General features: G+C 45.5%; 1 protein-coding gene across 1 annotated transcript; it reads left to right on the top strand.

Annotated features, from left to right (window-relative positions):
• Positions 1-3095: 3095 nt before the first annotated feature.
• Positions 3096-11330, top strand: xkr6a (XK, Kell blood group complex subunit-related family, member 6a). The gene is made up of 4 exons (XM_063467926.1): positions 3096-4254; positions 7402-7598; positions 8172-8589; positions 9790-11330. Exons 1-4 carry the CDS (start codon positions 3665-3667, stop codon positions 10292-10294), a joined length of 1710 nt encoding a protein of 569 aa, XP_063323996.1. The 5' UTR covers positions 3096-3664; the 3' UTR covers positions 10295-11330.
• The last annotated feature ends 2151 nt before the right edge of the window (positions 11331-13481 follow it).

Raw genomic sequence — 13481 nt, 5'->3', positions numbered from 1 at the left:
TGCTTCTGTACACATGTCAAAAGGTTTTTGAGAAAAGACCCTGAATTCCAAGCACCAAAAACATTACAGATTCTGCGAAATGAATGTTCAGGATAGATAGGAGGGATAAAGAGATGCTTACCCGTGAATTTATCTGTAATAATGACCTTGTCCTAAAATAGATAAAACAGAAACAAGACACAAATTTGTTTGGCTGATGACTTCTGCTCAGGCTCAGCAGTGAGATCGAGCTACAAAATTATGGTGTGATGGCATGTGCTCCTGTTGGAACCACAAATCTTTAAACTTTGTTTTAACAAAAAAGCATTTTATGTGGGCCTGGGTACTGGGACCTGGTTCAGCAGAAGAGGGGCCTGTAAACTGAAGACTCTGCCTCCCATTCTACTTTTAAATATCCTGGGAACTACAAGTAAACCTCTCAGTCTGAGAGCAAAGTTGGATGATATGGTACTATGAGGTCCTTAAGACAAGATGGGGTCTGATTATTCAAGACCTTGTCTGTCAAGAGAAGGAATTTCAGTTCAATCTTTTCATTGACTCAACAGGGAATCAATGAAGAGAAGCTAATGTGGGAGAAATATGCTTTCTCTTTTTGTCCCAGTTAACTAAAGATGCTGTCTTTCAAATCAATTTCATCTTATGGTTCTTCTTTTATAATATTTCCACTTGGATATGCCATAAATCAAAAAACATGTAATGGGATGTAAACCTGAAACTAACTCTGTAGATGTTAAGAGGTAAAGTGATATCTTGAATGCAGAACATTTATGTAAATTGAGTCGATATGCATAGCTACAGAGCAGGATTGCCACTGGATCTGAACACAGTTTTCCACCACTGTAGGATTCTATTTAGAGGCTGAAAGTTGTTAGCATCCTCCCTGGTAATCCTCCCTACTGTGCTTACATTATCTTCAGCAGTGTGATCTCTATCTAGAGCCAAATGACAACCCACTTTGGATGCATTTTTTTTTCCACCGGTCTGTGCACTGTAAGCACAGACCAGTGGAAACTCTCAGTGCTCTCCACTGCAATCAAACGCACGTCTCTTGCTGTTAGATTTGTAATCAACTTCATTTTCCGACTCAGCTTTTCCTCTAAGCTGCACAAATCACTGTCCTGTACGCTGAATGGAATGAGCTGAATTGTCTAATTACATCTATATCTCATCTAGCTCCCTCCACAGTCACAGCCACATTAAACTTCCTATTTGTGTCCTCATGATTCCCATCAGCTCAGAACAAGGCCACTGTTTTGATCTTCTGAAGTTCACTGCTGATGTAACTACTGCTTCCTTTCCTTTGTCTCGAGCAAATCATCGGCACGCGTTTGATCTCAAGTCAAGTCTTCTTTGCAAATTCATTGGGATAAATATTGTATAGGAGGCTGGGAGGCTGGGAGGCTGCAGCTGCGACCTCAGCTGATTCTCTGCCCTTTTCCAAAAGACCGGGTTTAATTACCCTCAAGTCCAGGTGTTACGACCTGTATGACTAAATACCTCGAGTGTTGCTGTCACTCACTCACTCCTATTGCTCACATGCAAATGGCTTTACAACCATCTCCCTGTCCTTCAGCCAGCTACGGTTGTCATGACAACAGAGCGGCTAATCTCCAGTGGACAGAGAGAGAGAAAGAAAGTGCATGAGCTCGCACAGAAACGTGCTTCTGGGGACGCGGAAAAGGCGTGCGAGTGTGATGAAGAGATGCAGGGCACGCTTGCTTACGTCTGTCTGTGTGTGTGTGTGTGTGTGTGTGTGTGTGTGTGTGTACAGGTTCGTACTATCCTGGTGGGGACCAAAATCTGACTTTTACTATCCTGGTGGGGACTTTCTGCACCGTGGGGACCAAAATCCAGGTCCCCTCGGGGTTGAAAGCAATTTTCACACTCAAAATGCGGTTTTACTGTCAGGGTTACAATTAGGTTATGGTTAGGTTTAGGGTAAGGGTCAGGGTTAGGCATTCATTTTTAATGGTTAGGGTTAGGGTAAGGGGCTAGGGAAAGCATTATGTCAATGGGATGTCCCCACGAGGATAGCAAACCAGACTATGTGTGTGTGTGTGTGTGTGTGTGTGTGTGTGTGTGTGTGTGTGTGTGTGTGTGTGTGTGTGTGTGTGAGAGAGAGAGAGAGATTGTGTGAGCTTTTTTAAAAATAATAATGGAATATGATTGGAAAAAAACACACATTTTCTCCATCTCACTGAGAATTCCTAAATCAACTCTTCCCTTCTCCCTTTTAAAAATAATTATCTCCTCCCATTTTCCCTTCTCCTGACCTTCATCATCTATATCTACTTCCCCATCCTAACTTCTTTCCATTTAAATCTCCTAAATGTGCTCATTTTTGTTATTATTTTTTATGTCATTTCGTTGTTTTGTTCCACTCCGTTTCACCATATATTTTCTGGCCTTTCCCCCCTCTTCTACCTCTGACACAACCTCTTCATCCCGTCAACAACAATTCCTTAATCTTCCACACTCATCCTCTCTCTCTTGCATTCATCCCATCAGCCTTTTCATCCTCTCAAACTGCTTCAGCTGAACCGTCTTTTCTATCTTTGTCTCTCTCTCTCTCTGCACACCTCCTTTCATCCATGCTCTCATTTCTACCCCCGTCTCCGCGCATACATATACAGTGTCCATCCATTTCCTCGTGTTCCTAAATCCTTCCCTCTCTGGCACCATGTTTGCCTAGCAGGGATCTCTCAAACGCACATATGTTAGGGCTGATTAGGCTGGCACAGCCACTGGGCGCTCAGCCCACTGGAGGAGATGATAGAGAGATTCATGGAGAGTGTGAGGGAGTCATGGAGAGCTGTGTGTGTGTGTGTGTGTGGGGGGGGGGGGGGGGGGGGGTATTGATTGATTGAGCGTCAGTTTCTGGGAATTTTTTTTCCAATGAAAAACTACTTGGAAAAACAGTTACATATGTTCCCATACAGTGCACGACCATAGCCTGTGTGCGCGCGCTCGCTCGAGTGTGTGTGCGGATGTGGATCGGGAGGTTTGAAGTTGTTATCCGGTAGAGGGCGGAGTGAAAGTGTGAGAGAAAGTGAGGAGAGGGGAAGCAGGAGCTGCAGAGGGCTGGAGCTGCGGAAAGGAACGGAGCGGACATGGGTGGCAGCGGATGCCGGGCACCTGCAGCCTGAGTGCGGGCGGCAGGAGGAGCGGGAGGGCCTCCAGTTGACTGAACAGGAAGGTTTACATTAGCAGAGCCGCGGTTAAAGAGAATAGCCTACTGTCCGTTTAGCGCCTACACACACACACACACACACACACACACACAGTCACTCACTCACACATCTTAAGAACAGCGGGAGATGCATTACGTCATAGCCTCTCATTGCCCTAGATGACCGCGCGCGCAGGACGGGGAGGATGCGGGGCTGCCGGACTAGAACGGTAACAGATTCCGCTGCTGCTGACTGCGAGCCCCCGGCGGGTGTGTGTCGGCCGGTAGAGAAAGAAGAGGAGCCGCCGTCGCGCGGCCGCCGGCTCTGATGGCTCCTCGCGCCCAGGGCGGGAAAGAGTCACAGCAGTCGCCGCGGAGCGAGGGGGTAGGGGACAGCAGGTATCTGGGAAGTGACGTGGTGTCCGCGCCCCACAAGAAAGCAAAACGGTGCGTTTGTCGTGCGTCTCACAGGAGGGCAGGAGCGGGAAGGCGAACATGGCCGCACAGTCCGACGGCGGCAAAGCCGGGGTCGGGTGCGGCGGCGGCGGGGGTTTCGCCCAGCTCTATGATGTTGACGCCGAGGAGCCTCTGGACTCCGCGGCGATCCACATCTGTCAGTGCTGCCGCTCTTCCGCTTGCTACTGGGGTTGCCGCTCAGCTTGCCTCGGCTCTCTGCTCGGCGGAAGTCCGCCTGCCGGAGGGGTCGGCATCCGGGAGACTCACTGCCCGCCCCGGGAGCAGCTGTGGCTGGACTGCCTCTGGATCATCCTTGCCCTCCTTGTCTTCTTCTGGGACGTCGGCACGGACCTGTGCCTGGCGATGGACTACTACCAGAGGCAGGACTACCTCTGGTTCGGCCTCACTCTTTTCTTCGTACTGGTGCCCTCGGTACTGGTCCAGATTCTGAGTTTCCGATGGTTCGTGCAGGACTACACCGGCGGGGGCCTCGGGGAGGTCGAGGGGCTGACCAAGCGGGGCACGGTGGTTCTGGGGTGCCTGTATCCTGGCAGGGACCGCCTGCAGCTGGCCACTATCTGGCTGTGGCAGGCCACCATACACATCCTCCAGCTGGGACAAGTGTGGAGGTAAGAGGGGGAGGGGGGCAACACAAACACACCTGATCCTTCCCTCTCTCTCTCTCTCTCTCTCTAACAGGCTCACAAAAACTTAATGCTCCTAATGAGCAGAGCAGGGTGTCCACTTGATGTGGCTACTAGAAAAGACAGCTCGCTTCACAGTGACAGGCAGGAGAGAAAAGCGAGAGGAAGACATGGAAAGGCTCTCTGCGACTTCCTCTGTGCTTCAGTTGCTGTCTGGGAATGACAGGAAGATATTAAGAGAGACAGTCAGGAGAACAGAGAGCCTGATTTCACACACAAACTCTGATCTGTTGAAAGTTTTCATTTCTGACTCATCCTATGAAAAGCTAATTCAGCAACTCGCTGACCGCCCTGCAGTAAGAAAGAGTAGAATTCACAGCCAGAACAGAACCTGAGTAAAGCATCTGCAGTTGCAGAGTAGCTACAGTCAAGCCTTCACACAGTGCAAAGAAACAAAGTGAGCCACATCCTTCAGAGTGTGTGTTTTAAGGGCTGACCGAAGCGCTCTCCATGGTGCTGAACACATTCCCAGCATTTCCAGCTTTCGGTCAAGGCTCTTCCCTTCTGAAACGTCAGCATGCCTTTGTGTGTATCTGTGTGTGCGCTGACACATGTCAGCACGTGTGTGTGACCAGTGGAAAAACGGTGTCAAGGCTCTTCCCATGAGTGTCAGCATGCATGGAGAGTACAAAGAGGAAAAGCATCTGCGCTTCTGGCAGCACATCTCTTACTCTCTCTCTCTCTCTCTTTCCCTCTCTCTATTTATCTCTCTCTCTCTCTCTCACACACACACACATATATATTCCCACAGTTGGACAATGTTAGGTGTTAATTGTGGTGCTAAAAGCACTGTTGGGGGAAAAAACTGAAATACACACACTTCTTTTCATTGTGGGCTTCTTGCCTCATATAAGCATGCAGCTTGGTCTACACACACAAACACACACACTGTAGTTGTAGAAGTAACACGAGTGCGCTGTTTTTTTTCTTTTCCAGCCTCCCAGTCTTCTATGTAAGGACAACGTTTGCTCTCTTCCCTCCCTCCTCTCTCTTCTCTCTGAGAAGACTTCTTAATGGTGTCCACTTGCCCCTGGGTGGGCAGCAGGGAGAGTAGAGTAGTGTGTGTGTGTATGTGTGTGTGCGTGTGTGTGTGTGTTTACGTCCTACTATGCTGATGTGCTACACAGCTTCTACGCTTTGGTTGTAGGGTTAAATCAACCCCTCTCACACCCATACACACTTCCCAGTAGTTGTCCCCTCTTGGCCCGCAGAATGGACTCTCCCACCTGGAGGAAGGGCCGGATGGGAAGGAGCAGAGAGAGGGTGGGGGAGAAGAAGGCGAGAAAGGGCGGTTGTAGCTGGGGAAATGGCACGGCCTGATTGAGACTGAGAGATGGAGAGGCCGTGGAGAGGGAGAGATGGGGGTGAGGACGTGCACAAGTGGAGTGAAAAAGAAGGGGGAGGGGAGAGGAAGGAGAAGTGAGAGTGGTGGGGGCAGGGTGGGCTGGATGGAAGATCAGCTGTACTTGGTTTGAGACCACCTCCTTCCATGTCAGGGCATTAAGGAGCTCGCCTGCTACACTCAACACTAACCGTGACCACTGCAGACCAGAGCTCCTGTTTACAGAAGCCAAACAAATGATACTGATTATTTATCCTTCACTGCTCTTGAGTCAAGGACACGCATCCTTCTGGCCTTATTTTAAAACCAAAACATCTCGAAATGGTTCGTTTGGGAGGGCCGGCATGCTGTAAATCAATGCACATGTGGGCGTTTTCTTCCAGGGATGCTGCATTATTTATGGGGCGTGAATTAACCTCCAGCTCTAATAGGCGTACTGTACATAATGTAGAAGTGCACGTCTGCATGGAGGACACCCATGCATGCACTGCAGCCATGCACGCACGGGGAAGCTGAAGGATTTTATTTTTACAGCACGTTTACATTTGTGTGCATACTCCTCACACACACACACACACACACATGCTCAGTGTGGCAGTGAGGCAGTTTAATTGAGATCACTGCCTACATCCTGCCCACATGTGCTGTAGTTTCCCACATCAAGCACGTATAGATCAGCATCTCTTCAAGGCTGTTTATAGAAAGGTTAAATTCAGTGTAATGAAGTAATGAAGGCTAGAAATATTCACAGCCACCAATCAGGTGAAACAGGAATAAGCCAGAGTGTTGCTTTTGATTTAGTTGCCCGATTAGGCGAAAGAACGCAAGAGAAGATGTGACCTATTAGGCTCATTTCCAGCTCCTTATTCTTATTCCTGGACTCTGGTAGAGTTCAAAATAATCCATATCTGTCTGATACGGGACCTTGATGAAGTCCACGAGTTTGACTGCCGTCTGAGACCAGCTCTTTTGGCGCCCTTTAAACCAGCTTTTTCTAATTGGCCGGCCCTCTGCAGCAGGCGGGAAGCTGCTTGTGTGCCTTAGATGACCATATTAGGGAGATCTGCTATCAGTGACAGCATACAGATTTTTTATTTATATTTTTTTCATCTAAAGGAGGTGTGTTAAAAATAAGGCCTGAGGGCCAGAAGTGGCCCAGTGCAGGCTCCAACCCGACCCAGTGGACATCTTTGGAGGAGTCTAAAGGAGGGCGTAAATTTTGAATTTATCTATATTTTAATAAATTTGACATCTTGTTCACCATCCATACTACATCAAAGTAATGAAGTAATAGATTTTTCATGATCTACTATAAAAATGTGAGTTTTTTTCAGTTTGTCCTCAGTAAAATATAATTAATTAATTAAAAAAGATATTTTCTGTGATTTAACAAAAACATTCTGCTTCAAACGTACAGGACAATCCAGAACTTTTACTGTAATTTTTACACATTTATTTCTTACATTTTAAGCCCAAAGAGTCATTTCTTTATCATGTAGAAAAACTAACATGTACTGTTGAATTTACACTTCTTTTTTATTACATTGTGATATTGCAGAGATTTAATGTGCAGATAAACTGCTTTACACTTTGATCTTAAGTGAGTCTGGCACACTTAAGATCAAAGCAGGCCGTACATGGCCCACGACGTGAAATGAGTTTGACTTCCCTGATTGAAAGTGTGTAGAAAAGCCTGACATATGCGTGTTTGCCCCTCTGAACCCCTACAGGTACATCAGGACGCTGTACCTAGGCGTCATGTCGCGTCGGCAGAAGGAGCACCAGCGGCGCTGGTACTGGGCCATGATGTTCGAGTACGCCGACGTCAACATGTTGCGTTTGCTGGAAACGTTTCTGGAGTCGGCGCCTCAGTTGGTCCTGCAGCTCTGCATCATGATCCAGGAGAACCGAGCCGAGACGCTACAGTGTAGGTGGTTGGATGGATTTACAGACTGCGCTGTACCGGCGTAATAGCATGTTTTCGCGTAGCCGGCAAACAGCATGCAAATGAGCAGCTGCTCAAGTGCTAATTATCAATTTGCACCTATTGTGCTTGATTATGTGTAGCTGCAGATGGCTGCTGGATTTTGCAGGTTTTTACTGTTGTTCAGGTTGTCAAAGATAGAAAGGGATGTGCGAGTCAGACTCCATCATCCTCCTCTTCCGTGTTGCATGCATCATCTTGGGCGGCCACCCACTGGTGTTATTCATCGCACTCACTCTGGAGTTTTGGGACACAGTTTACCTTAATGGAAAGATGTGACGAGTACACAAGGGGGCGGATACACACGGCAGCTGGGACATTAAAAATAACTTCGTATTTGAGATTCGTCATTACCAAATGTCTCGGTCGTGACACACACTACCTCTTACTTACTGTATGCTCACACCATTACACAAAACAACCCTCCCCCCTCTCCCTCCCTAGTGAGTCATTATAATGTCGTGTTTATACAAAACAGGAGAAGCATGGAAATCATCCACCTCTGTCTCCCTGCAGGCATCTCCTCCCTAGCCTCCCTCCTGTCTCTCGCCTGGGTTCTGGCCTCCTACCACAAACTGCTCCGAGACTCTCGTGACGACCAGCGCAGCATGAGTTACCGCGGGGCGCTGCTGCACCTCTTCTGGCGCCTCTTCACCATCTTCTCCCGCGTCCTCTCACTCGCCCTCTTTGCCTCCCTCTTCCACATCTACTTCGGCATCTTCGTGGTGCTCCACTGGTGCGCCATGGCCTTCTGGGTGGTGCACGGAGGCACTGACTTCTGCATGTCCAAGTGGGAGGAGGTGCTCTTCAACATGGTGGTCGGCATTGTCTACATCTTCTGCTGGTTCAACGTGAAAGAGGGTCGGACGCGATACAGGATGGTGGCGTACTACACCGTGGTGCTGGCCGAGAACAGCATCCTGACCGGCCTGTGGTGAGTTTAGCGCCGTTTGCATTCTCTGACATCCCTGATGCAACAAGCGTAAAATCGTAAAATATGTTTTTTCACATAAATATCACAGAATGTATGCAAGAATATCCAAAAACTATAAAAGGTAGGCGTACCTCTTACTTCACAAGGAGCTACCGTAAAGGTACGCAGCGTCCTGCAGCTTCTCAGTTTCGCACCTACAAGGTTCATCCAGCTTCACAAAGCTAAATGGCAACGATCTGTGTAATGATCTCTTTCTAATTCTCTTATAAATTCTTTTTCTTTTTTACCTTCCTTTGTAATTTTGGAGTTTTTTATCTTTTCTATGCTGCCTGTGTTCTCTCGGTCTTTCCTTTCATTCTTTACTTCCTGTTTTATTTTGAAGGTTACTTGTTCTCGTTCTGCTGAGTATTTAATCTGTATTGTATCCTGCTCAGACTTCAAATTTATTCTGAAATGAAGAAGTAAACAGACACATTTAAAGTATACCATAAGTGCTTACCAAGGCTTAGTCTATTTACGACACTAGCAAGGTAAGCCTATATCACAATATTCATGTAATAAAAGGCTAGTAAATGCTTTCTTGATGAGTTTACTGCCATACTACTTGCAACATAACTGATGGCCACATGGCCCAGGGCCAGTAAGTAGTACACTGGAAAATTGTTTTGCCAGTTGATGACTCATTGGGACCAATGACAGTGTTTCTGGCAGCCAGAGTCATCACAGTCATGGCTTTATTGAAATTCATCCATCTTTTCATGTGCTCTCATCCACCACCAGCATCCATTACATGGTTGTGCAGTCGTTTTAATATGCTAAAGCAAAAAGCTGCGTGTATGCAAACAAACTGCTAGCTTAATTTGGCAGATCGCTTTAAAGTTTGGTGCCCTCCACCTCTCCCTCTAGCAGTGCCACCTGCAGCATGCAGGGGCTTGTCTAAAAGAAGGGTTACTGAGTGTACGACTCTACATTTATTTTAAAACGATGATTAGAAATTATTTTGCCGATTTAGATTATTAATATTAAGTACAACTCCACTAATAAACCATGTTTTAAAATGCACACTGGGCTACCGATCAGTAGATAAAACAATTCTAATCAGCTTTGGGGAACCAGTGGGAAAGATGGTTTACTGCTGTAAACACGTGTAGATGTACACCTATTAATTTAACCCCTGTACTGTCACCTGTCATCCTGTAGGTATGCCTACAGAGATCCAGTGCTGACCGACTCCTATGCCGTCCCGGCACTGTGCAGCGTCTACCTGACATTCGCAGGGGGCGTCCTGGTCATGCTGCTGTACTACGGTTTCCTCCATCCTGCCACTGCCCACCTCCAGCCAAGTCCCGCGTCATCCTGCTGTGCCCAGCTGCTCTGGGGTCTCCCTCTCCCCCCGTCAGCCCCACCCACAGCCCCTCCCACACCAGCCCACATGGCCAAGTCACAGACGGAAGAGGATGTGGCCGAGACGTGTCTTCCCGTCTTCCAGGTGAGGTCTGCGCCCCCCACTTCTAAGCCCGAGGGCCCGCTTATAAAGATCGACATGCCCAGGAAGCGTTACCCAGCATGGGATGCCCACTATGTAGACAGGCGCCTGCGGAGGACTATAAACATCCTGCAGTACATAACGCCAGCCGCTGTGGGCATCCGCTATCGTGATGGACCCCTCCTGTATGAACTGTTGCAGTATGAGTCCTCACTCTGACAAACACACAAATCAGCACACACACACACATATACAGACAAGTACACAAAAGCACATGTGCACCATAAAAAAACATGTATGTATATGTGGATGTTCAGATTTAGAGAAGATTTAGAAACACATTCATGCACAGAAAGTCACACTTGATATAAGCACATACACACACAGAAGCAATCTGTCACACTTATATGTGTGCGCACACACGCGATCACACTTACATTCCTTACGGGCACCTGCGACCTGTGAGTCCCATGGCCATGACTCAACAAGCTGCTCCGGCGCGAGTCCGTCTCCTCCTCTCTTAAACCTTTTGTCACTCTATTTAACTTTAATCGTCCCTCACTTGGTCTCATTTCTTTAATTTCACATGTGCGCGCTCCGCTGCAAAGAAAAAAAAAAAGTGAAAATATGAAAAATAAGCGTAGTTTTACGATGGAGTCCTTGACCACCGCAAGCCATTTATGTTGCACGCGTTCACAGGTTTAAGAAGAATAAAAGGATGTGACACAATGACGGTCACTTTTAATAAAATGAGTTGTAACATGTCGTTATTAGTCTGGTCAAAAGATAGTGTATATATTTTCTATGTACAGAGAGGATGTTTTTTAATCTGTTGTTATGTTGTTGTTGGACACATCAGTTTCTCGACATCACTGACAAGGTTAACGGGGAGAGTGGCCGAGCATGATGGAAAAGATGGAGACAAAGTGGCAGTAATGGCATCCAATGCACACTCAAACAACATTTTTTACATTTGCAGCCTCAATTTTAAAGAATCTAAAATTTTAGCTACAGTTTCTCAAAAGGACAGTTTTAGTTTAGTAGATTTACTTGTTGTCTTGTTAAAGGCAACAAGTAAAACATTAGCACTAGAGAGTTGATTAGCTTAGCTTAGCTTAAAAAACTAAAAACAGGTAGAAACAGCTAGCCTGGATGTCTTCTCCTAAAGTATCTAGTAGCTAGCATCTTGTCTTTTTTAAATTATACAAAAAGATAAATGTAAAAAATAGTTTTTTGTGGGTTCAGAAAGTAGCCAAACCATCTACCATTAAGAATAATTGCACATTTACTTGCTCCTAAGACAGTAAAAGAGTAACTCTTCGAATTTTGGAGTTCATGTGCTTGTGATTCAAAATATGAAAACAAATTCATGCTATAAATAATTATTATTCTTATTGATGAGGGCTTTTAAAAGAAATGTGTTAGTTGATACCTGACCTATCAGGGTAATCAGGGGAGTAAGTTTTCCAGCTAATCTGGGTTACTTTGTGTAGCGCAATGGTAGATGCTATGTTATAAATTCATACTTATCTAACTAAATAAAAGCATGTATATGAATTTGTAGCAAATGTTATTTCTATCAACAAAATAGTTACTTTTCTATGCTCGTTTATACCTACACGATGTCAACAACTCAGCAAGTCCTGCCACAAAATCTGACTCGAGATCTTGAAAGCTAAAGGTTTCTACCTGTTTTTGGTTGTTATGCTAACCTAGGCAGTCTGCTTGCAGGAACTCATATTTAATGAAGAGATAAAGAACTAGTACAACTTTCCTCATGTAACTCAAAGACCAATTGAGCATAGAACAAAGCAAGCCCAACTATATCCTTAAGATAGACTTGAAAAAAGTATGTTGAGGGCAGTTAGCAACATGTTAGCTGTAACGTGGAAAAATGAAAAACAGTCGCTTCTTAAAGCATAGTACAAAAGCACTTGCTGAACATTTGGAAAAGTAAAAATGTAAAAAAAATTATGGTGATTTCAGTGTCTTTAACCGTTTTCAAAGTAAACCAAACTACAACACCTACACAGGACTAGCTAGCTTTCGTTAGATGTTAGCTAAAACGCGGTTTCAGATTTCATGAATATATAAGCCATGCATATGTCCCAACTATTTGAAAATTCTGAAACAAACTGAAGACTCTTAAAGAATTGACTTCCATGTTAGTGGAACAAGATTCATAAGAAATGTTTCTGCCTTAAATCTGCCATAGGTACATCATGACTGCAAACTCATTTGAAGCCCTATGCTATATTCATGCATGCACCTCCACATGTAACTACATGTGGTGTCAGTGCAGCTCCCAACAACTGTTACAAAAGCCTGGCAGTGTCTGCTTGCCTAGGCTATGTCATAGACTCTACATAGATATACTACAAAATAGCATAAGTAAAGTCCTAGATGATGTTGGTCATAACCATATTGCTCATCTGGGAGGGAAATAAAGTGTGAAATTTGAATGCCATCTTAGGGGAAGTTCTCCATCATTTCCTTTTATGCTCCAAGCAGTTGTGGGAGGTCTTTTTATATCATAAAAATAAGGGTAGATTCAAGAGTAATTATTTTTGATCGAGGTCTACTACATTTTTTTCTGCGTGATAGCTTAATCATGTTGGTCCCACACTAACAGGGTGCTGCCACTGAAGCTGACATAAAACAGTTTTGGACTTCAGTCATCACAACCCTCCCAGTGACTTGTCTTCTCCTGTTTCGTGTCCAATATCAACTCCTCCAAAGCCACCCACGGCTGAGCTGTGGTGTATGGCTCATTATTTATTTCTTTTGGTTTGTTTACCCCTGTAATCCAAGCTGTTACATTGGCAGGCGAAAACACATGAGCTGAGATATTAGTCATCAGCATGTCAACGGGAACGGTGCAACTCCTGAAATCTCACGCCGTTTGGGGGGGGGGGGGGGGGTGTTTCCTCCGATCCTGTTCCATGAGCCCAGTTTCTCCTGCTTTCTACAACCGCCTTTGCTATGAGGGCTGGGTATAGAGAGAGTTAAAATTGGGGTACGTCAACAAATTTTGTAATTTTGGTAAAAGTCAAAGTCTTTCTGAGGGCGACTTGCAAATATACGTAATTTATTAATTTATTAGTCCTCAAATTATAATTCTGTGATTGATTTCAACCAGTGACCCAGAAGTATGAGAATCTTTTGAATTATTGGTAAAACCTGCAATTTTAAGGTATCACATTAAAATTTGGTTGTAGAAAAGCTTGACGGATATGACCAGAGCTCCCTTTCCATGGCCACTGACTCTGAAGATACCAAGGCATTCCCAAAACAACCAAGAGACAATATCTTTAGTTTGTCCTGGGTCTACCCAAGGTCTCTCCTCAGTAGTCTCACCTAAGAAACTTCCAGGATGCATATTAGTCAGATGCCCGAAACACCTCAC

The sequence above is a fragment of the Pelmatolapia mariae genome, linkage group LG23 (assembly GCF_036321145.2).
Source record: "Pelmatolapia mariae isolate MD_Pm_ZW linkage group LG23, Pm_UMD_F_2, whole genome shotgun sequence".
In the NCBI taxonomy this organism is placed as follows: Eukaryota; Metazoa; Chordata; class Actinopteri; order Cichliformes; family Cichlidae; genus Pelmatolapia; species Pelmatolapia mariae.
The sequence above is the reverse complement of the archived record's forward strand: the minus strand, read 5'-3'. Positions and strand labels throughout refer to the sequence as shown.